Source organism: Aspergillus costaricaensis (assembly GCF_003184835.1).
Source record: "Aspergillus costaricaensis CBS 115574 unplaced genomic scaffold BO79scaffold_19, whole genome shotgun sequence".
In the NCBI taxonomy this organism is placed as follows: Eukaryota; Fungi; Ascomycota; class Eurotiomycetes; order Eurotiales; family Aspergillaceae; genus Aspergillus; species Aspergillus costaricensis.
The window spans coordinates 171,662-193,050 of NW_020291819.1; the positions used below are offsets into that span (position 1 = coordinate 171,662).

The 21,389-nt window shown below is 30.9% G+C and overlaps 5 protein-coding genes across 5 annotated transcripts; 2 read left to right on the forward strand and 3 right to left on the reverse strand.

The window, feature by feature from the left end:
* Nucleotides 1-12,138: 12,138 nt before the first annotated feature.
* BO79DRAFT_255951 (uncharacterized protein) lies at nt 12,139-12,831 on the forward strand (the record flags this gene model as incomplete). Its single annotated transcript, XM_025686166.1, has 3 exons — nt 12,139-12,183; nt 12,345-12,668; nt 12,721-12,831. The coding sequence occupies 3 exons, from the start codon at nt 12,139-12,141 to the stop codon at nt 12,829-12,831; spliced, it is 480 nt and encodes a 159-aa protein (XP_025538622.1).
* A 257-nt stretch (nt 12,832-13,088) lies between these two features.
* On the reverse strand, nt 13,089-14,066 carry BO79DRAFT_255952 (phosphotransferase enzyme family protein; the record flags this gene model as incomplete). Its single annotated transcript, XM_025686167.1, has 2 exons — nt 13,089-13,522; nt 13,586-14,066. The coding sequence occupies 2 exons, from the start codon at nt 14,064-14,066 to the stop codon at nt 13,089-13,091; spliced, it is 915 nt and encodes a 304-aa protein (XP_025538623.1).
* Nucleotides 14,067-16,153: 2,087 nt separating this feature from the next.
* On the reverse strand, nt 16,154-16,689 carry BO79DRAFT_209520 (nuclear transport factor 2 family protein). The gene has a single exon (XM_025682615.1). It carries the CDS (start codon nt 16,595-16,597, stop codon nt 16,205-16,207), a length of 393 nt encoding a protein of 130 aa, XP_025538624.1. The 5' UTR covers nt 16,598-16,689; the 3' UTR covers nt 16,154-16,204.
* Nucleotides 16,690-16,914: 225 nt separating this feature from the next.
* On the reverse strand, nt 16,915-18,300 carry BO79DRAFT_267218 (FAD-dependent oxidoreductase; the record flags this gene model as incomplete). The annotated part of the gene is made up of 2 exons (XM_025687033.1): nt 16,915-17,625; nt 17,680-18,300. The coding sequence occupies 2 exons, from the start codon at nt 18,298-18,300 to the stop codon at nt 16,915-16,917; spliced, it is 1,332 nt and encodes a 443-aa protein (XP_025538625.1).
* Nucleotides 18,301-19,324: 1,024 nt separating this feature from the next.
* BO79DRAFT_196415 (MFS transporter) lies at nt 19,325-21,323 on the forward strand (the record flags this gene model as incomplete). Its single annotated transcript, XM_025681203.1, has 10 exons — nt 19,325-19,454; nt 19,501-19,637; nt 19,687-19,769; nt 19,818-19,915; nt 19,964-20,084; nt 20,129-20,507; nt 20,555-20,685; nt 20,731-21,058; nt 21,104-21,209; nt 21,253-21,323. 10 exons carry the CDS (start codon nt 19,325-19,327, stop codon nt 21,321-21,323), a joined length of 1,584 nt encoding a protein of 527 aa, XP_025538626.1.
* Between the last annotated feature and the right edge of the window lie 66 nt (nt 21,324-21,389).

A 21,389-nucleotide genomic window follows, 5' to 3' on the forward strand; every position in this document is an offset into this window, starting at 1 on the left:
TTTATTAAAAGTAATTTTTTTTATTTAAAAGCTTCTGTTTATAACTTTATACAGAAATTATTTTTTTCTTTAATTTTTATTTTATTTATTATTTATAGCTTTTTCTTTTAAATATTTTCTATACTTTGTAGCTGCTGCTCAGACTAGAAATTAAAATATAAATTTTTAATAATAGTCTTTAATTAAATACTTATTCTTTTTATACTGGAGATAGAAGCTTATTTTTTTTTATTATAATTTTCTAGTTAAGATTTATTTAATAAAATAAAAATTATATTAATTTAAGCTTTTAGACTAGACTGTATACTTCTATCTTCTATTATCTATTATTAAAATAATATATTTTTAATTTATAATATTTCTTATATTATTTATTAAGATTATATAGAGACTATAGACTTATATATATTATTAATAATTTTAATATTTTTTTTTAAATGCTATTTATTTTATATTATAATTATATTATTAAAACTGATTATAATATTCTTTATAAAAAGAACTTTTTTCCAGGCTAATAATAGCTTATAATAATATATAATTAATTAAGTTTTCTAATATTATAATTTTAAAAATATTTTTTTATATTGTGCTATCTATCTAGATTAAAATAATATTAAAATTTTCTAGAAAATCTTCAAAGTTTTTATTATTTTATTAGAAAAAGTATAACTTCTTTAAAATTCTTATTTTTTAATTCTTATTTTTATAGACTTTATTTAGTTTTTTTATTATTTTTTTATAAATAGCTGTGCTGTCTATACTTTAATATTATAATAAAATTCTTTTTTTTATATTTTTTTCTAATTATTTAAATATATAAACCACCCGGGATATATTATCTAGATATATAACTAAATTTATAAGAAATTTAAATTACAGATATATTTTAAATTTAAAATAATTCTTTTTATCTTGTTTATTAAAAAGTTTAATTTTTAAATATATAAATCTTAATTACTGGGCTATATACTAAAAAAAAAGAATAATAATATTATAAGATATATTATTTATAACTTAAATATTAATAATATTTTATAATTTAATAATATATTAGTTTAATTATTTACATTTATTTTGTTAAGCTTATTAGTAGTAATTTTATTAATTTATTATTTATTATTTAATTTTCTCTAGTCTATTGATAAGGTCGGTAAAGAATTATAATTATATTATATTATTTATTATTTTTTTATTCTGTTTTATTCTATTCTATTATATTCTATTAGTTATACAGTTAGATTCTGTACTGTGGGATTATCTAAAAAACTATTTCTAATATTAGAAGTTATCTCTTAATTCTAAGAATATATTATCTATTAGATAAAAAGAAATAGCTGCTATTCAGAACAGGGCCTCAGAGCTCCTAAGATTTTATATATTATATTTAGTCAGCAGGCGGTAACTGTGACGGGCTAAGAAGCTGGAAGGACTATGTAAGGTACAGTAGTTGGTAAAGAAGTTAAATTTATTAGAAAAAGAATTATCTAATTTATAAATAGATTAGTCTTTCTTATAAATAATTCTTCTAGAAGTTTTTCTTTATAACTCTAGTAAACTTTTTTATTTATTCTAGAGATTTCTATTTTTTTTATAAATATCTCCGGGTTAAGGTCCAGAACTAGATAAATTAGAATATAAATATTCTGATTCTAGATAACTGATAGAATCTAATTTTTTTTAATTATTATTTTTCCTACCGTGATATAACTAAGTTGATATAAATTTTTTTAAATAAGATAAATAAATAAAATTATACTAATATTTATAAATCTTAGTATTATAAAGCTTAGTTACTGGTTTTTATATAAATTTAATATATTTCTTTTATTTAACTAGAAATATTTTTTTATAACTGTATTTTTCTTGAAATATATTTTTCTTATTTATAATTTTTTTAATAATATATTTCTCAGTACTGTCTCCTGTAATAATAATATTTAATTACTAATTAATTATCTTTTAGATAGATAGAGAGTCTGTAATAATAAATTAAAATAAATTAATATAAAATATTAGATAGATTCTAGATAGTATATTTAATCTATATATATATATTCTAATTTATTTTAATATTATAAATTTTGTATTTTACTAGTCTAACTTTTTATTAAATTAATTAATTATAATATTTTTCAGATTTAATTAAATCTTATCATTTTCTTTATAACAGAAAGTAGGATTTTATTATTAATTAATATATTATTTCTATATTTCTTATGCTGTTATTATTATTAAATTAATAATATTTTAAATTTCTTAAAATTTATTAAGAATAGCTTTAGTCTATTTTTAGAAATTTCTAGTCTGATTATATTCTGGAAAGTCTACTTTAATATTTAAATTTAAAAATTTTATATAGAAGCTGTGCTGTAAGAAGAAGAGATTTATTTTTATTAATATAAAATTCTAATTATTTAAAACTAGTTATATTAAAAGCAGTAATTCTTACTAGTTAATTTATTATTAATTTATAAAATATTATAGAAAAGTCTTAATAATTATAATTTAATATTTTATTATTTTATTTATTTTAAAATAATAAATAATAAAAAAATATTATTTAATATCCAGGACCTTATACAGAGTTATTTATAATTTATTTATAAATTAAAAATTATAGTCTAAAACCACTAACTGAAATATTCTATAATAATTATAAAATATTTAAATAAATATATCTATAAAGTTCTTTGTATCTATGCTTAAAATAATTTTAATAATAATATTTTTAATTAATTAATTAGTAATAACTATAATATTTTTATAATTTTAAAACTCCGGGAAGTTTACCAGAAAATTAATAATAATATTTTATTAAAATTAATTAAAAATTAATAATAATTTTAAAAGATCTTACTTACAGTCTCTCCAGATATGATTAATTTTATAATTATTATAATTATAATAGAACTAGTAGATATTTTCACTTATATCTGGCTAATAATAATAATAAATAATTATTTTATAAGTCTAGTCCTGTCCGGGATATCCAGTAATTATATTATTATAAATTTCTTAAATAATTTAAGTTTATAAAGACTCTAAATTAAAGATCTAAACTTACTTTTAAAAAAATAAATATTAGTTTATATTTAGTTAATACTTTATAATAGAAATTTTTAATTTTAATTATTTAAAAAGTTTAGGCCTGCTTTCAGCTACTATTTTATAATATTTTTTTAGATTTTTATTAGTTTATTCTGCTTACTTCTACAGGTTATTTAATATTAATTTTTTAGATTTTAAACTGGTAGAGATTTTTTTATTAAAAGTTTTATTAATAAATATTATATAAATAAACTCTTCCTCAGATACAGGATAAAATAATTAAATTTTTTAATTTATAATATATTTATTTTTCTTCTTAGGCATGTTCTAGAATCTTTAAAATAAGATATTTAATTAAGTATTTATTATTTCTAGATAATAATTAATTATAAAATTAAAATAGTTTAAAAACTGGGCCTAATATATTTATTACTTAGTAAACTACTATTAAATTATAAAGTATTCTAGATTCTGATAATTACTGAGAATTTTAAAATAAAAAAATATAATAAATTCTAGTTTTTATTTTTATAAGACTTAAATAATTGTCAGCAGTTTCTTATTATAAATCTGGTAATTATATTTTATAGACAGATTTTTTTTAAAAAGTATATTATTAAATAGAGAATTTTTTAATTATTTTATTAAAATAATATCTTTTCTATATACTATTTAAAAAAGTTGATTTCTACTAGTATTTCTTATTTAAAATCTTAATATGTAAGAATAGAAATAATAATAAAGATTTTTTTAAGAATTTTAAATATTTTTTAGGTCTCTGGTATCCAGCTGAATTTAATATTTTTTTTAATAAATTATATTAAAGATTTTAAGTAGATTCTTCAGTTCTTGAAAAACTACTAATAAAAATTAATAAATTCTAGAAAGATCTTAATATTATAAATAGTTTTTAGTATTTTCCAGTTCTATATAATTTAAATTTTAATAAGATTTATATAAATTTCTTTCTTTATCTTAATAATAAATTCCAGGTATTTTATAATAATTATCTTAAATTTATATTTATTAATATTTATTTAGAGGCCTGTATTTTATAAATATTCTAATATTTATTATATCTAGATATAATATATAGCCAGACTTTTATTTATAAAAATAAAAATATTATTAATATAAATAGAGTAGAATTTATCAAGAAATTCTTATAAGATTTAGTTAATATATTACTAAAATATATTTAAATAATTAATAAGCCCGAACAGGGCTATCAGCTATTTAAATAATTTAAAATAAATATAAAATATAGTTTTTTATTTATTTTTTTTTTAATTTAAATATAGTAAAAAGTCTGGATAATATCCAGTTTAATATAATAATAAATCTTTAAAATATATTAAAAGATTTTTTAAATAAGTAGTAAGAGATACTGTTTTTTATAATTATTTAATTAAATATTTAATAATCTGTATAGAAATATAGATTATTACTAGATTTTAAAATAAATAATATAGATATAGTTACCAGAGAATTACTAATTTTTATAAATCTTTTTTCTAGAAGATTAATCAAGATTTTCTATAATATTAAAAGTTCTAGTTAATTTATTTAATAGAAAAAATTCTAAGAAATCTTCTTTTTTTTTTTTTAATATTTCTAATTATTTTAATAGCATGGTTTATTTCTGGATAATAAAATAATAAAATATCTATTATTATTTTACTAAAAATATTTAAATACTTATAATAGAGATCTGGTAGCTTGTTTTCTATTTTTATAAAATTTTTTAACTAGTTAAATTTATAAAAGATTTTATTAATATCTGCTAGACTTACTATAAATAATTTTATTAAATCTTTTTTTTTTTAATTCTTTTAAGTATATCATGTGTTAACAGAGATTATAAATAATATTAAAAAATAATTTTATTTTTATTTATATTATATTTTTATTTTTATACTCTGGATATAGAGTATAAAGTCCTTAATTTAAAATATTATATTTTAATATTTTATTTATAGAAGTCTTAATATAATATTATATTTATATATATATAGTAAAATATAAAGATATATATACTTTTATAAATTTTTATTTATATTTAATAATATTTTTATTAATTTAGTTATACAGGCTTCCTCTTTCTTAAATTCTTTAATATTTTGGAATTTGATAGAGATATACTCTAATTTATTTTTATTTATAAAATTTTAATTAATTATTCTGTAAGATATATAGCTGGTATTAATTAAGATATTTATAAAATAAATTTTATTAATTAATTCTAATATAAAGAAGATGTGGTAGCCTTTAAATTCTTAAATTTTTTTTTTAAATTTTTTATAATTATAATTAATTAATATATATTTTTTTAGATAATAATCCAGGGAAGCTAAGCTTTTTCTAGAATTAAAAATTATTAAATAACTAGATTTTTTAATATCTGATTAACTTTATTAGCTAGGTTATTTTTAAGTAAAGCTTAATAGATTTTATTTTTTAAATTTTAAAAATACTGTAGTGGCAGATAAAAATATTTAATAATATAATATTTTAAAAATCTGTAATATAAGTAGAGTTTTATTTTATAATATTTAATTAATATTTTTTTTAATATTTATTAGATTTATTAAGCAGGTTTTATACTTACTACTATAAATTTTTAATTTATAATATTATTTATAATTATTTTTTTAAAGATACTATTTATCCAGATATTTAAATATTCTGATTATTTTTCTGAAAGTTAATTTATTTTTATAAATTTATTAGTTATTTATTTAATTTGTCAGCAAAAGTTTTTAAAATCTAATTTTTATTTAATATTTATTATTTATTAATAAATATTATTATTTAAAGCTTAGTACAGAAGATTCTTTTTATTTAAGTTTTTTTAATTATATTTTCTAGTCTTGATTAACAGGCTATTAATTTTTATTAAAAAATTATTAATTATTTAATTTTTCTGCTTGAGAATAGACAGCTTATTAATAATTTTTTTTTATTAAACTAGATTTTTATAGATTAGTTTAAGATAATTAATTAAAATTATAACTAAAAAGAATAGAGTCTTATAGTTAATTTTTATTTATAAATTAATCTTTATTTTAATTTTTTTATCTAGAAGCATGAATATATACCAGATTTATTTAATTAATATATTAATAAATTATTAATTAATCCTGATCTTTACCTGTATATTATTAAATTAATTTAAAAATTTACTTTTATTCTTTTTATTAAAATTTATAAATATTAATAACTTTAATTTCTTTATATCAGCCAGATCTTAAGCTGGTATTAATATTAATATTAATATTAATATAAACAGAAGTACTGTAGTAAATATCTAAAAAAATAAAAATTAAATATTAATAAATTATTTAATTTATTTAAGACTGGCCTTAATCTTATTATTTATTATTATATTTTATTAAAAAATAATATATTATATTTCTATACTCTGAATTATTAATTCTTTAATATATTTAATTAACTAGTTAATAATATTAATTTAAATAATATTTTTATAATAGCTGGAGATATTTATTAATTTATTATAATTATTATATATTACTAGTCTGTTATCTGATAGATACTTTAAAAGAAAATAAATTTAAAATTATAATAGACTAAGAAACTGGAAGAACTATATAAGATATAATAATTAATAAAAAAATTAAATTTATTAAAAAAAGAATTATCTAATCTATAGATAGATTAATTCTTCTTATAAATAACTCTTCTGGAAGTTTTTTTTTATAACTCTAGTAAATTTCTTTATTTATTTTAGAGATTTCTATTTTTTTTATAGGTATTTCCAGGTTAAGATCCAGAACCAGACAGGTCAGAACATAGATGTTCCGATTCCAGATGGCTGACAGGGCCTAGCCCTTTTCAGTAACAAGGCTGGTTAGCCAAGTCCTCTAGTAGGGGCTTGTCCCATAACACAGATAAATTATATCTTATATAAAAATCTACTTTATACAAGAGATAAATACTGTATATTTACTAAAATAATTTATTATTATAAAAATAATATTAAATCTGTAATAATCCTTCAGAAAAAAATAAAAATTTATAAATATATATTATTACAGCTGATCAGGGATTAGAAGAGATTAAAATAATTTAAATAATAAATCTTAATATATATATTTTTTTTTATAAATTAAATAATTATTTATATAATATCAGATATCTCTGTTCCAAGTGCTTTAGAAATATTAATATTTAATTAATATTATTATTTTTATTTATCTAGAATAAGCTAGTAATAATTATTAATAAATCTTATTTAATAGCTAAACTTATAAATTATTTTTATTAAAAATAATTAATTTATTTTAATATAAGAGCAGCTTATCTTACAGAAAATAATTAATTTTTTATTAATAAGCTTACTTCTAGAGATTTTCTAAGAAAAAATAAATATAATTTATTTTTAAAATATAATTTATAATATAAAGATTTTATTTTACAGGAACTACTAGTACTAGATTAAAAATTATATTAAATTTTAAAGACTTAGGCTTTAGCAGTATTTAATAATAATAATTATTAATTATTTCTAAGTCAGTTTTCTTCTGTATAAAATAATCTGCTAGTATATTATTTTTTTCTAATTAATATTTAATAATAAAATAATATTAAAATAATATTTCTGCCCAGTGGGCCTGCTGAATATTAAATTTTTTAATAATTATAAAATATTCTAGAATTTAGTAGTTTATAAAAATTATAAATTTTTTAAATTATTATAGATTCTCCAGTTCTGCTTTCTATTCTGTAAGAATATATATAATAATTAATATTTTCTTATTATAAATATTATAATTATACTTAGATAAAAATATAATCTTTAAATAATAAATTATAAGATATTATATATTCTTAATCTATTAATAAAAAACTTTTATAATTACTCTGTTAGCTGTATCAGTTTTAATATATATAAATCTAAATAAATTATAATAAACTAATATAGAAGCTGATATCAGGATTTATTTTAAAATTTAAAAAATTATTTTATAAAACTAGTTCTAGATAAATAAGATATTCTTTTAAATAAACTAATTTATAAACTTAGTAATCTAGCTATAATTTTTTATAAAATATTAATAAAAATTATAAAATCTGAAAAATGATTAGATTTCTTTAATAATAATTAAATATTATTATTTTATAATTATAATAATTTTTACAGAATCAACTTGAATATCTATAATAATAATAATAAATTCTAGAAATCTAGTTTTTATTATATAGAACTTATATTTATAGATTACTACTTAAAATCTAACTATCTGAAGATATTCAAGAATCTAATAGATATAAAGCTTATACTTTATCTTATTTTTACTAAAGATTAATATATTATCTATATATATTATAATAAACTTATCCAGAAAATCTATAAAGACCTTATTAATGAGATACTAGAAAATTATTAATTTATTTATAAATTTAAATAATAATATTTAATATTTAAAGATATTATAATAAATTCAGAAAATAATTAAATCTTTAGATTTAAAATTTATATAAATACAGTAGAAGTCTTAACAAATATTAAATTTTATAAATATTTTTATATTCCAGAGATAATTTATTATCTTATTAATTAAAGAAATAAAATAAGGATTCTTATGAATTAAAATATTAAATTTTTAATAATTAATATAAAAGTATAATTCTTCTTTAAATTTTTTTATTATTAAAATAAAAGAAGCAAACAAGACTATATTAAATATAATAAATTCTTTTTTTAAATTCTTAATAATATAATCACGGGTAGCTTTAAATTCTTTTAAAATTATTTTATAAAAGAGGACTGTTTTTAACAGATTACTTTTTTCTAATTAAATATAATAATTATAGGATTAGAAAGTAGATAAAATATTTAACTTCTTTTTAAAAAAGATATTTATTAAATTATAATAATATTTAAAAAAAATCTATTTTATCTTCTCTTTGTCAGTTAGTTTAAATATTTTATTATTAAAATTTATTTTTTTTATAATAATCTTCTTAATCATACTCAGGGATGTGATAAATATTTTTAATTTAAAATTTTAAAAATATTTATAGAAAATAATAATTTTAATAAAAATTATTTTAATTTTTTTAAGAATATTTCTTTTTTAGAGACTTCAAAGAGTCCTAGAAATTTAATATTAAAAATTCTAATTTATTAAATTTTAATATATCTTAGTTAAGACCTCCTGTAGAGTACTCTAATAGATTTAAAATATTTTAAATTTTATTTTAAAAGAGAATATTTATAATAAAATATTAATTATTCTCTAGAAGTTATAATCTTATTAAGTAATATCTTATTAATAACTCTGATTAATTAAATACTGTAATAAAATATTTTAAAAGATTTATTATAAAAATTTAATCTTAATTTTATTTTATAAAAAAGACTATTAAATTATATTAATTTATTTTATTAATAATTTAATAAGATTTTTTATTTTATAAATTATATTTATTCCAGAATAATATTATAGCAGCTTAATTTAAATATTAAAAATAATATATTACAGAACTAGCGTCCATTAACTATAAGTATAAATTAAATAATATAAGTTAAAAATACTATGGTCTTACTATTAAAATCTATAATAATATAATTAATTTTAAAAAAAATAATATTAATTTGAAATTAGTAGATTATTTAAATAATAAAAATAATATTTATATAAATATAAGTATTAGCTCTAATATTAGTAAAAATATATATAAATATTACTAGTCTATTATTTAATATTAAAGTTTTAATAATAAAATTTTTATTTTTTTAGCCTAGCAGATCTCATAAATCTAATAAATTAATATTAATATTTATTTTATTTAGAAAGAAGACTTTTTTTAAATATTATTTTTTATTAAATTATTATCTTTTATTATTTTTAATAACTTAACTTAATCTATTTTCTTCTTTAAATAATTTTAAATTAAATATTTTTATTTCTAGTAGATAAAGCAGTATCCTTTAATTATTATATAAATATATTTTTTTAGCTTTATACTAGTAGTGTAACTAATATTATAAAAAATTTTAACTAAAATAAAAAAAATTATAATTATAATAATAATAATAATTAATATAAATAGCTAATAACTTAAAATACTTATCTTACTATAATACTTTATTATATTATTAATTAAATCTAATAATTAGATATACTTCTTAATATATTACTTAAATATTATATTATTATTATTAAAATAAGACATGGTCAGTTCCTGTAATTTAAATAGAAAATATTAATAAAAATCTTTTTTTTAATAAATTTTAATAATATTTACCTCTACAGCGAGATAGCAGAATATAAATATAAAATTATAAAATTTATTATTAATTATTATCTTAAATTTTTAATATTATCAGTATATATTATAAGACTTATTTAAATTAATATAAATAACTTTTAAATATTTAAATATATTGGTTGTGTCTGCATAGAAATTTAAAATATTAAAATAAAATTAAAAAATTAAATATTTTCTAGTATTATCTTTACAGCAGCTGATTATATAAGTTTATTAAATAATAATTATATTTAAATAATTTATATTAACTTCCAGCTTTTATTATATTATAAAAAGCTAATCTTTAAAACTAATAATCTTACTATTACTAAATAAAAATAAATTAAAGATTTTTATTAATTTTTTAGATTTAGAGATCTCAGCTACTCGGCTACTCTAATTATTAAATTAAAAAAACTAAATAATATATAAATTATATTTATATATTAATTTATTATAATTATTATTAAGCTTATTTTATTAATAAATAATTTTATATATCTTTATTTCTATTTCTTTTATAATACAGAGGATTATATTAAAGATTTTATTAGAATTCTTTATATATAATTTATAAAATTAATTATAAATAATATTTTTTTTATTATCAGGCTCTCTTCTTAGTAAAGTTATTAGATATTATCAAGAATTTACAGTACTTAATATTAATTTAATATAATTTTTTTTAGTTATTATAAATATTCTTACTAATTATTTTAGTTTAAGTTTTAATTAGATTATTCTATCTTAACTATATTTAATATTACTAAATATATATAAAAAATAATACTAGCTGTTAAATTAAATAGCTAGTAATATATAATATTAATTTAAAGAATAAATAATAAAATAATACTAGAAATTATATAAAAGCTGATTAAATAATTAAATTTAGTATTATTTAACAAGAATTTCTAGTATAAAGAAAGAAAGGAAGAAGCTCAGGAAGAATATATAATTATATAAAGATAAGCAAGCCATGTAAGGCAGGCAAACAAAGCAAACAAACAGAAGTCACGTGACCCTGAGACGCCACTCGCCGTCACATTTATAATATCTTGAAAGACCTTCCCTTTCTGATGGATATTCCTTTTTTTATCTTCCAATTCCTCTCCATGCTCTCAAACTTAACCTCAGGCAGATCTCTGAACCTTTACCGTCTCCGTCTGAATCGAACTTCAGTAACCCCGACCACCCTCTCACTCCAAACTTCCATCCTTTGTTCCTTAATTTACATGCTTCCTTGCTTGACTTACTACCATCCCCTTTGCTATGAGGGATTAATTTCTTTACATATGCCAAAGCCATTGGACGTTCCATTTGGTGTGGAACACCTACCGAAAGCTAACGCTTAGCGCTGTACCGTTTTGGCTGAGTACTGCCCTCGCCAATAGCTATACTCCATTGACCCGTGAGACATCAGCCCTTGATGGGCTCTGCGGTAATATGAGATGGTTTGCCAGAACATGCCCGAGGGGATTAGATCCAGACCTTCGTGCATCCAATTATCAGGCCGGATCCTGGGAATAGGCGCCATTATATCCTCATTACGTACATTGGCGAAGGGACTAGTCGAGAGGCGCCCACAGGATCTGAATCCTCCAGGAGCTGCGGCTACAGCCAAGAGGATATTGGCCATTCATCCAAAATTCTCCAGTGTTGACGTTTCATTTGACCTCATTTACGTGATAATGCATGCTAGTCACCCTCTCCTGGGGCTTCACACGAAACACCACTACGCGCCAGGAATACTGCGGACGCCAAAATTATGCAATTCCAATTTCTCCTAGAGACAGGAAGGACATAAATATGACCATCGCCCGCGAGGAGTCTACATCCAAATCCCAAACACCAGTATTTTCATTCTTTGAGACTTTTCCTCACTTGCTAAAAACTCTGACCAGCTAGCACCTTCTATCACTATCCAAAGCCCAGCCTTTTCCATACTTATTACTATCATCCGATATATCCCAGATTTTCAACCAGTTCTGCCCTTGATGTCTCGCACTGTTTAGTTGGCGGTATTCTCGAATACAGGCAAGCCAGCTCACTATGCTGTCTTCATCCCCACCGGTGAAACAAGCGAAAAGGGAAAGCTTATCCATGTGACCGGAACTACCGCCACAGGATTCTTCCTTGAGTTCAAGCGGAATTACAACGTCGGTGCCACTAAGCGGAGTCACCAAATCATTCCGCTGGCCAAAGTCAATGCCAAATATATCACCGATACTGTTGGCAACGGACACGAGTCTGCTGATACAACGGCTCGTGATCGACTGGAGTCAGTCGCGACAATTGTGCCGCCTCCGGGGCGAAGCCCTAATCCCTTTGATCCATCGGTAAGCGAGCGTCACCATTGTAAAGGCCTTGCATACTGATAAACAGCTATAGGCACCCAATTGCCAGAATTGGATAGCAAACTATGTCGAGAGACTCATTGCCGAAGGCTTGCTTGAGAGCAGCGCCGCTTCCGTTCTTCAAAGCGCCCCGCGACGGCTGTGATCACAGCCTCGCATTGAGCTTCCGTGTTACTTGGATCGTTTGAGTGGTGCTGATGACAACTGTTGACAGAAGGACTTGGTGGGGCGTACCTGTTCCGTATGCGGGAGATTACTTTATGTTATGTAACAGATCAATTTGACTTGACTTCTTCGGATGTTATCGAATAATCTTCCATTTTCTAGCGGCAGACTAAAAGCCTCTCAAGTAGCCATCAGAGACGACCAGCCGAAGGAACATCCGAGTATCAGTGTAACGACTCAACAGCCCATTGCGGAAGTGTAGTAGTCCCATGTCTCCCAAGTACTAGCAAACTGGTCCAAAATCATGGGCAGGTAGGTGGTGGACCACGGTTCAGCCCTATCAGCGGTATATTGTGCTTTGCGAGCCTCCCAGTACTCAGGAAGCCAACCAGACTGCTCCCAGTCGACGATCGCCAGAAGACGGTATGGAGGCGTGGATGTAATAATAATATTACTGCGATGGAGATCACCATGAGTAAATTTGATTGCACAGTCGTCTGGGAGGTCATGGCGGAATGGTTCAACAGGAACCGAGTATGGATCTGGCATGGGCCTTCGGTAGAGAAATGTGAACCAGTCATGAAAGTCGCGAACTGTAGCGAAAGGGCCTGCTTCATGCATATAATTCACGTGAAATGCCCTGTCGTAAAGCGGACCTTTGGTAATGTTGCCTATGGAAGAATTAGCCAACACGAATCAGTTAGCCAGAGTGTACATGGTATGTCCATACATACCTACGAAGGAGTCATCTGGATCCTGTTCAACCTGTCGCAAGGCGTGAAGACTTCTCCTGATCTCGCAACATATGCCAGATTTGTCCTCGTCTCCCATCATCGGCCAGGCTTTCTCAAGGGATAGTCCATTTACATACTCCATATAAATGTATTTCAGATCCCCTTCGGTGAGCCAACCATACACTTCAGGGACAGGAAGATCGTCCCCGGGTAGCTGACGGATAGCATATAGGCACCGAGCTTCGGATAGTTGGACAGAGCTTCCCCATTTAACGTATAGGCCCATCTCTTCGAAAATTACGGATGGCGGTCGCGCATAAGGGGCCTCTATCGAATGGGTTTCCTTAGCGCGTGCCTGCACTTCGTCTGGTGAAGGTAATCGATCCCATTTTCGGAAAAACGATGATTCTTTGTCAACAAAGCTAGGAGAGGTAGGAATCTTTGATTGCATGAGCCGCACCCGTTCTCCTTGACTGGTCATGATGGCTTCAAAACTCGACAGATGAAGACCCCTGAGCTTCTGCGGGTGTGCCGTTTATTGATCGTGGAGTCAGCTGATCACATGACCATTTTTCTTGGGTACCCATGGGTTTACCCGCCCCCCCCCCCGCCACCAAGCACCCCGAGCTTCGCATTCTCCGGTAATATCCAGAGAAGATGGGGCATCCTAACACGTGCAGGTGTGCTATGCTTTGTTCCTGAGGCATTAACTGAATGTAACCAGACACCACGAAGATTCCCCGCTACCTGAGTTGTCTATGTGACCTTCCCTTATTTTCCTACATACTATCACATCGTCTCTGTCCCTGTTCCTCCGGTTTTTGGAGGCTTTTACCCTTACTACTTACTAGATCTTTTGGTGGATTTTCCAATCCCGAATAACAGCCGGCCTATTTTACATCCCATTTTGTGACATTAACGATTTTCTCCCACCATTTCAGAAGTACATGCCACGGGAAGTTGTGAATACGCTGGCCCAGGTACCTCAAACTTTGTGAAAAGAGCGTGGTTTTCAAGGTATGTAACTATTTCACCGAAAATAGCTCATGAATTTCCGCCAGTGTGGCTTTTGGTTCAGGATGTATTAGGCAACTCACCTGCCCATGTTCGAATGGGTGTTGGCCACTGACTAACTAGAGTACTATAACTACTACCGTACTAGAGGGCCGTCACTTATTCGAGGCCTGGGCCAAATTAAAATTAGCCACCTGCTGATAATAAGTACTAGTCATCAATCATATCCTCCAATCAACCCTCACAAAGACCTTCCTTTCCAACAACCCCCTTGTCTTGTGAAAAACCGTTGTGAATCTCAGTGCCCCCTGTATATTGAATGTCGCTCCAACCAGCAGATTCCCGCTCACATGTCCCAGTGTAATCCCCACCTCATCCATGCGCTTTTCGCTCACAACCTGCTAAGCTGCACCGCCCATGGCGGAATCGAGATGGGTGAATAAGTTAAAAGTGCTCTGATGGGGTCGTCCGATAGAACCGATCCCCTTGTTTGGGGTCCGCTGCTATAAAATTGAGAAAGCAGATGCATCCCTATCTCAGTATATAGGATATATTGCTCGGTTTTATTCAGGGATCGGAGAACGATAGTCATCACTGCAACATGTACGATCGGGTTGAGCCAGATTATGAAACTTATCGGAGTGGATGTTAGCGTGTACATTCTCACTATCGAATGAAATTTTTACGAACTATTGATTATCTGATAGCATAACATGTTCCCTGAGGGGCATTATTGAAAAGGAGCTAATATCAATCGCCGTACAACCGGATTTGTTTAAAGCGCCTCTAAATTCTTTTCTCTAACGATTCCAGTGCGAACCCGCCACCCGCCTCACTTTTGAGAAAGGGAAATGGACATGCATCGCAAGCTACCAAGCTGGGTAACCTTGACAAATACCAAGATTCTGCCCTTGAAACAGTGTGAATAAACATAATGGGACGCTTCTGCCAATACGCCGCTTGCTCTGTCGCGCGATGAGCAGTCATATATGATCGCAATTACTCTTACTTGACTTACCACATCGAAATCCACTAATGGTAAGTCAATGGTTATGTACTGACACTGCACAACTAGCAAGGGTGGAGATACAGTCCAGTCCCTTCAAGACGCTTAGACCACAAAAGGGCTTCTATGACCAGCATATGTTACATATTTGGTAGGGCTGAATTATACTTTCTTCTTCTTCCACTGCTTTCCAGGTGCAGGTCTCATCACACGTCGGACAAAGTACAACTAGTGGATCGTATAGTATGCAGCTGCGATGCACTATTAAGAACGCATCCTCCCGCGAGATCCGTGCCGACTCCGCAGTTCAAAGTGTACCCTGCTTTCCCAGCCGAGCGAGAACGCAGTCCATTGTTGCACAGAGGCGCCAACTATTAGAAATCAGTAGACACGATCAGCGAATCATCTTCTGTGGGGCGTCCACGGCCTGATCAAAGCGATAGCTACTACAGTCCCTTGATCCTTCAACTTCGTAGTAGGTAGTTTACAATATCTTAAGCAATTTCCTCTCGCTTCCCATCCAGCCCAGGCATTACCCTTCAGTAACCAACGATTAGATTTAATTAATCTTCGCAGCAAACACCACCAACCAAAACAATCTACCCCAACGGACTCCCCCCACCCATCCAAACCACGACCTTCTCAATCCTCCCCTCATCGTCCACATCAAAGAAATTACAATTAAGCATATCTCTCTGCATCCCATCCTCCGGAATCCCAATATACCGCTGCTGCGTGGCGACTTTCCCCGCCTTCTCATCAACAATCATGCTCATCACCCGGTGCTCCATTGAGGTAGACTGGGTGATGAAGTCATCCAGCATGGCCTGGATAGCATCCCGGCCTGTGAAGGTTACGTTGCCTGCCGTGACCACGGTGAAGGTTGCGGTGGGGGAGAAGAGCGACATGGTGGTCGGGAGGTCGCCGGCGTCGATGGAGGTGAAGTAGGTTGTTATTGTTTCTGATAGGGTGGTATATCCGTCTGTGGTCATTTTGGTGGTTTTTCTTGAGACTAAGAGGTTGCTTTGAGGTGATGGATGTAGTTGGTTGGAAGAGGGATGTGATGTGGTGATGATGGTGTGTGGTGAGGGGAATGAGGGGGGTGGGGATGAAGAAAGGAGAATATTCCCGAGGAATATTGGCTCTTAGTGGGGTACGGTTAGTAGGTTGCTTACTTTACTATATCGGGTGTGCGGGGCAGGAATCGACGGGTTTGGTATTGCGAAGCTTTGCATAGTTGAATTAAAGTATATGGCTATATGGCTATGTCTATGTACTATCCAGTGATTATCATAAGGTGTAGGCGAGCCTATGTGTGGGCCTCAACCTGGTTAATCATCGCATGCATACGCGCCGCTCCATCCTCCGCAAACATCATATCCTCGACCTCTATCGAGTCCACAATATGCGCTCGTCCGCGGGCACGCATGTCCGCTTCGTAGGTAGCAATAGCGCGTTCTATAGCTTCTGCGTCTTCATGTTCCTGTTGAGCATTGCTCTTTTTCTTCTTCAGCTCAGCCACGAGGGCGTCGAACAATACCAACGCATCATACATGGCAATATTGACCCCGTCGCCATTCGGCGTCGCCAGGTGCGCTGCGTCTCCGAGCAGCGTGACTCCAGGGACTCGCGTCCAGTTCGGACTTCCGTCGAGGAGAATGTCCGGGTCAACTCGGTGCAGTGGCCACGGACGCCAGGGACCCTCTGCTGCTTCGGCGAAGGCACGGAGGTGCGGCGCCCAGTCAGCGTAATACTTCAGTACTGCGGCGCGCGCTTTCTCGGGGTTGGTTATGTCGGCTTCGCCTCCAGGTTTAGTAAATGTAGACGGGACTTCAAGACCCATGTAGACGCGGTAGGAGCGGTCGGACATCTGTTGTATGCACAGGGTGCAACTCCGGGTCATGGAGAGAGAGTTGCCAGCGCCTACCATTTCATGTGCTGCTGCGTACTGTGGGTTGCCTGGTGATATGCGACCTTCGATGAACATCCTTCCAGTGTATTGTGGTTGTGCGGGAGTTATCTAGTATGATATGTCAGTTGATGTGATGAAGACAGGGGATGGAAGGCTACATACCAGTGGACGGACCCTACTCCACGCACCGTCAGCGCCAACAACTAGTCTGAAGCCACTTTCCGTTGAACCGTCGGCAAATTGCAGTGTGCAGTCTGCGCCATGCCCATGACCGATCTTACCGGTCCGTTCCACCCCCTGGAGTGCACTGGCCCAGCGGATGCGATGCGCCGGTAACGATTTCAGCAGCAACTGTCGCAGCTGCAAGCGGTCAATTTCAGGGGCATCGCGACCTTCACCAAATCTCTTGCGCAAATTGCCACGGAAATCTTGCACTATCACAGTCGTTGCATCTCGACGGGCCAGCTTCTCGAACTCTTCAATTAGGCCTGCGCGCCGCAGTGCTTCTTGGCCTGTGTCCCCGTGGAGGTCGAGTGTGCCACCCTGGAATTGCAGGGCGTTTTCTGGCGAGGTATCGCGTTCGAATACGACGTAGTCGATACCAGCTGTCTCGAGGAGGCGTGCGAATGTTAGTCCGCATGGGCCACCGCCGACTATTGCTATCGGGGCGGGCTTTCTTATGGTGGAGATAGTGCGGGATGAAGGGGAGTGGCGTGGTTTGAGGAAAGTGAGTGGGGAGAAGGGTTTTCGTATGCTTGTAGCATGTACGAGTAATCGGGACATGGTGAGAAGTATAGTCTGTACTGACTTTGACCATGAGTCGATATACGGCAGAGCTGAGACTGTATATAAGAACCTTCGGGTTGTAGTAAAACCCGAGATTGACCAACAGCGGGTGCCAGATCTCGGACATTACAAAGTCCCGAGGCCAGAACAATACCCTTCCAAGTTGTAACCACTTTCAAAGGCTGGAACCACGGGCGATTAGAAACTCTATATTACATGCAAATAGAATGTATAGCTCCACCAGAACTTTTGTTTTTTCTCAAGGACCTGCGATCGTTAATAGCACAAGAGCTGTTTCGCCGAAGCTGCACCACAGAGTTGACAAATATCACCCTCAAGATAGTAGGGTTCTGTAGGAGATTTATACTCACATTAAGTAATTGACAGAGCCTGCATATGCCTGCAAACGTTGTTTCGATAACAGGGGTGATCCAAATTCGACGTCTACGAGAAACGGAGATTCTTTCGAGATCGTTGTTAGGTATCAGGGAATCTACTAGGATGCAGGGTCCAATCTGTAGAACCACGAGGAATATATTAGTCTGATGCTTGAGCAGGAGTACGCTAAGGACAGAGGATAGTGGTAGACAGCCGACACATGGCTTTCCCCTGGTTGACTAGGCCATGGTACGCTAATGAATAACTAAAGATCCAGCCCAGGAACAGCTTTCTAGTCTCTTCCTGAGACTAACTAGCGGCGGCAACAGCCTACCTCTATTTATACAATCGACATCTGCTCGTCGGCCGAGATAGCATCAAGCCTATCGCCGATCGCGTGCTAGCGGGGTAACCTGCCTTTAGTCGAATCCTTTCCCCAGCATAGCATAGACAACCTCCCCTCGTTAACCAACAGTTACTTAACAAGGATGTTTTCTGATGAGTCACATCAAGGTCTAGCTGCCGATAAGGCACTCGGACTGATGCTGCCTGATAAGCTCGGCTTATCTGTTCCATTTCTTTACTTCTTCTCATCCCACTTCAATTGTTCGTCTGGTCTACGTCCAATTCACTGTTGACATTTATGGCTTCTGATGAGACTACTCGGTTACTTCCACGTCCCGAAGACGGGAATTTATCCGATCGGGAGAATAATGAGACAACTGGGAGCATTTCTCGGGGTACCGGACTGGCCATCTTCATCGCATACCTAGGTATTCCTGCCCACTGCCTGGATTAAGCAATCGCTGACACAAATAGGTGCCTTCCTGGCCAGCACAGATGAATCTCTCGTCATTGCGACTTACGATATCATTGCGTCCGAGTTCCATGAGCTATCGAAAGCATCATGGCTGGTGACGGGATACAATTTGGGCTATTGCATTGCCTTGCCGGTGGTAAGTACGATAAGTCGGCAATGAAAGTGTCCGGTTCTGACGGATGCAGTACGGCACCCTCGCAGATACCTTGGGGCGCCAGAGATCGATGCTTCTCGGATACCTTGTCTTCGCTCTTGGCTGCCTGATCAGGTCGGTGGACTCTAACTGACTCGATCGTTATGTCGCTGACTCGAGCAGCTCTCTCAGCAATTCAATGAACCAATTGATAGCTGGACGGATTATCAGCGGTGTGGGATCGTCTGGCATGGTGGTCATGATTTCCATCATTATAACTGGTGCGACGCTGTGCCGCCATCATTTCACGAGGAAGCTAATGTGTATAGATCTGGCGGCGCCCAGTGAGGTCGCATTACTGCGCAGCTACACCAACGTCGTGAACATGCTCGGGAGGGGTGTCGGAGCTCCGCTGGGGCGTGTTATAGTGAACTCACTAGGTTGGAGATGGTAAGGAAATCCGTCAAATTCATTGGATACGGCTAATAGCACAGGGCTTTCACCGGTCGGCTACCTCTTATTGTTCTGTGTCTGTTTCTATCGCGGGTGCAGTTCCCTACAAAGTCTCGGGCAGCCACTCCCGCCGCGGAGACATCCAAGATGGAAAAGCTGAGAAGTCTGGATTATTTTGGCATTTTCAGTTTCGCAGCCGCGGTTTTTACCCTACTATTAGCTTTGACGACAGCTGGAACACTTGACGGAAAGCTCTCCACAGTGTACGCTCTGCTTGGGGTGTGCGCATTAGCTACCGTGGCTTTTGTCTGCCATGAATGTCTATGGGCAACAAAGCCCCTGGTACCGTTGCGACTGGTCACCAAGGGCGTCGGACAGTATTGGTTGGTGCAAGTAGTGTTGTTTAGCGGACGATGCGGAGTAGGTTGCAACAATGCTGTTGCTGCACAATATACTGACAAGCCAAGGTCACTACCACCATCACGCAATACCTGACACAAGTGAGGCAAATGCAGGAGGAAGGGGCAACCTTCTTCCTCGTTCTGAGCACCATGGCTCTGGCGATGGGCTCGATCATTTCAGGGTTCTCCATCAAACGGTCAGTCACAGTATACTTCTCCGGGTGCTTATGCTGATTCTTTAGAACGAAACGGTATAAGAATATGAGCCTCGGTTCCGCCGCGATCAGCTTAGTTGCATCCACGCTGCTATTCTTCTCGTGGCATTTCGACCGCCCCGTTTGGGAAACGCTCCTTGTAATTCCGATGAGTACACCCATCGGCATAATAATATCAGGCGAATTTATTGGCATGACCGGCCGTGCTCCAGCGGAAGACATGGCCTCGTGTGTAGGGGCATACTATCTCAGCCAACAGTTGGGGGTAATTCTTGGCGGATCCATCGCACCGTTGCTGGTGCGGATGGGATTTATGCGGGATATTGCCGGAAAGTTTGGGCAGAGGACTCCGGAAGTATGTTGTGCAGTGTAGTGATTTGTCGCAGTCTAACAGAAGTAGATTGCCCGCCAGGTTCTGAGTGACGCACGCTATGTCGATACGCTGCCGGAGGGTATGCAGGCGGTTGTCCGATCGAGTCTGCAGTACGGATATCAGTTCATTCCAGGTGAGTATATCTCTCCCTGTGCGGACATTCGCTAATGATCTAGTTTTTGCCACGGTGACTGCGGCTTTGTGTTTGCCTAGCTGGATCCTTACGCCGGAGGAGAGGCTGGATTAGAGATATCCATATCGGCAATGCTGGCGGCGACGCGACGGTCGGAAAATCGAACAGATTCAGGACACC

Bases quoted from the DNA above. Each gene is read 5' to 3' on its own strand.
- BO79DRAFT_209520 (XM_025682615.1), bottom strand. From the start codon at position 16,597: ATGACCACAGACGGATATACCACCCTATCAGAAACAATAACAACCTAC.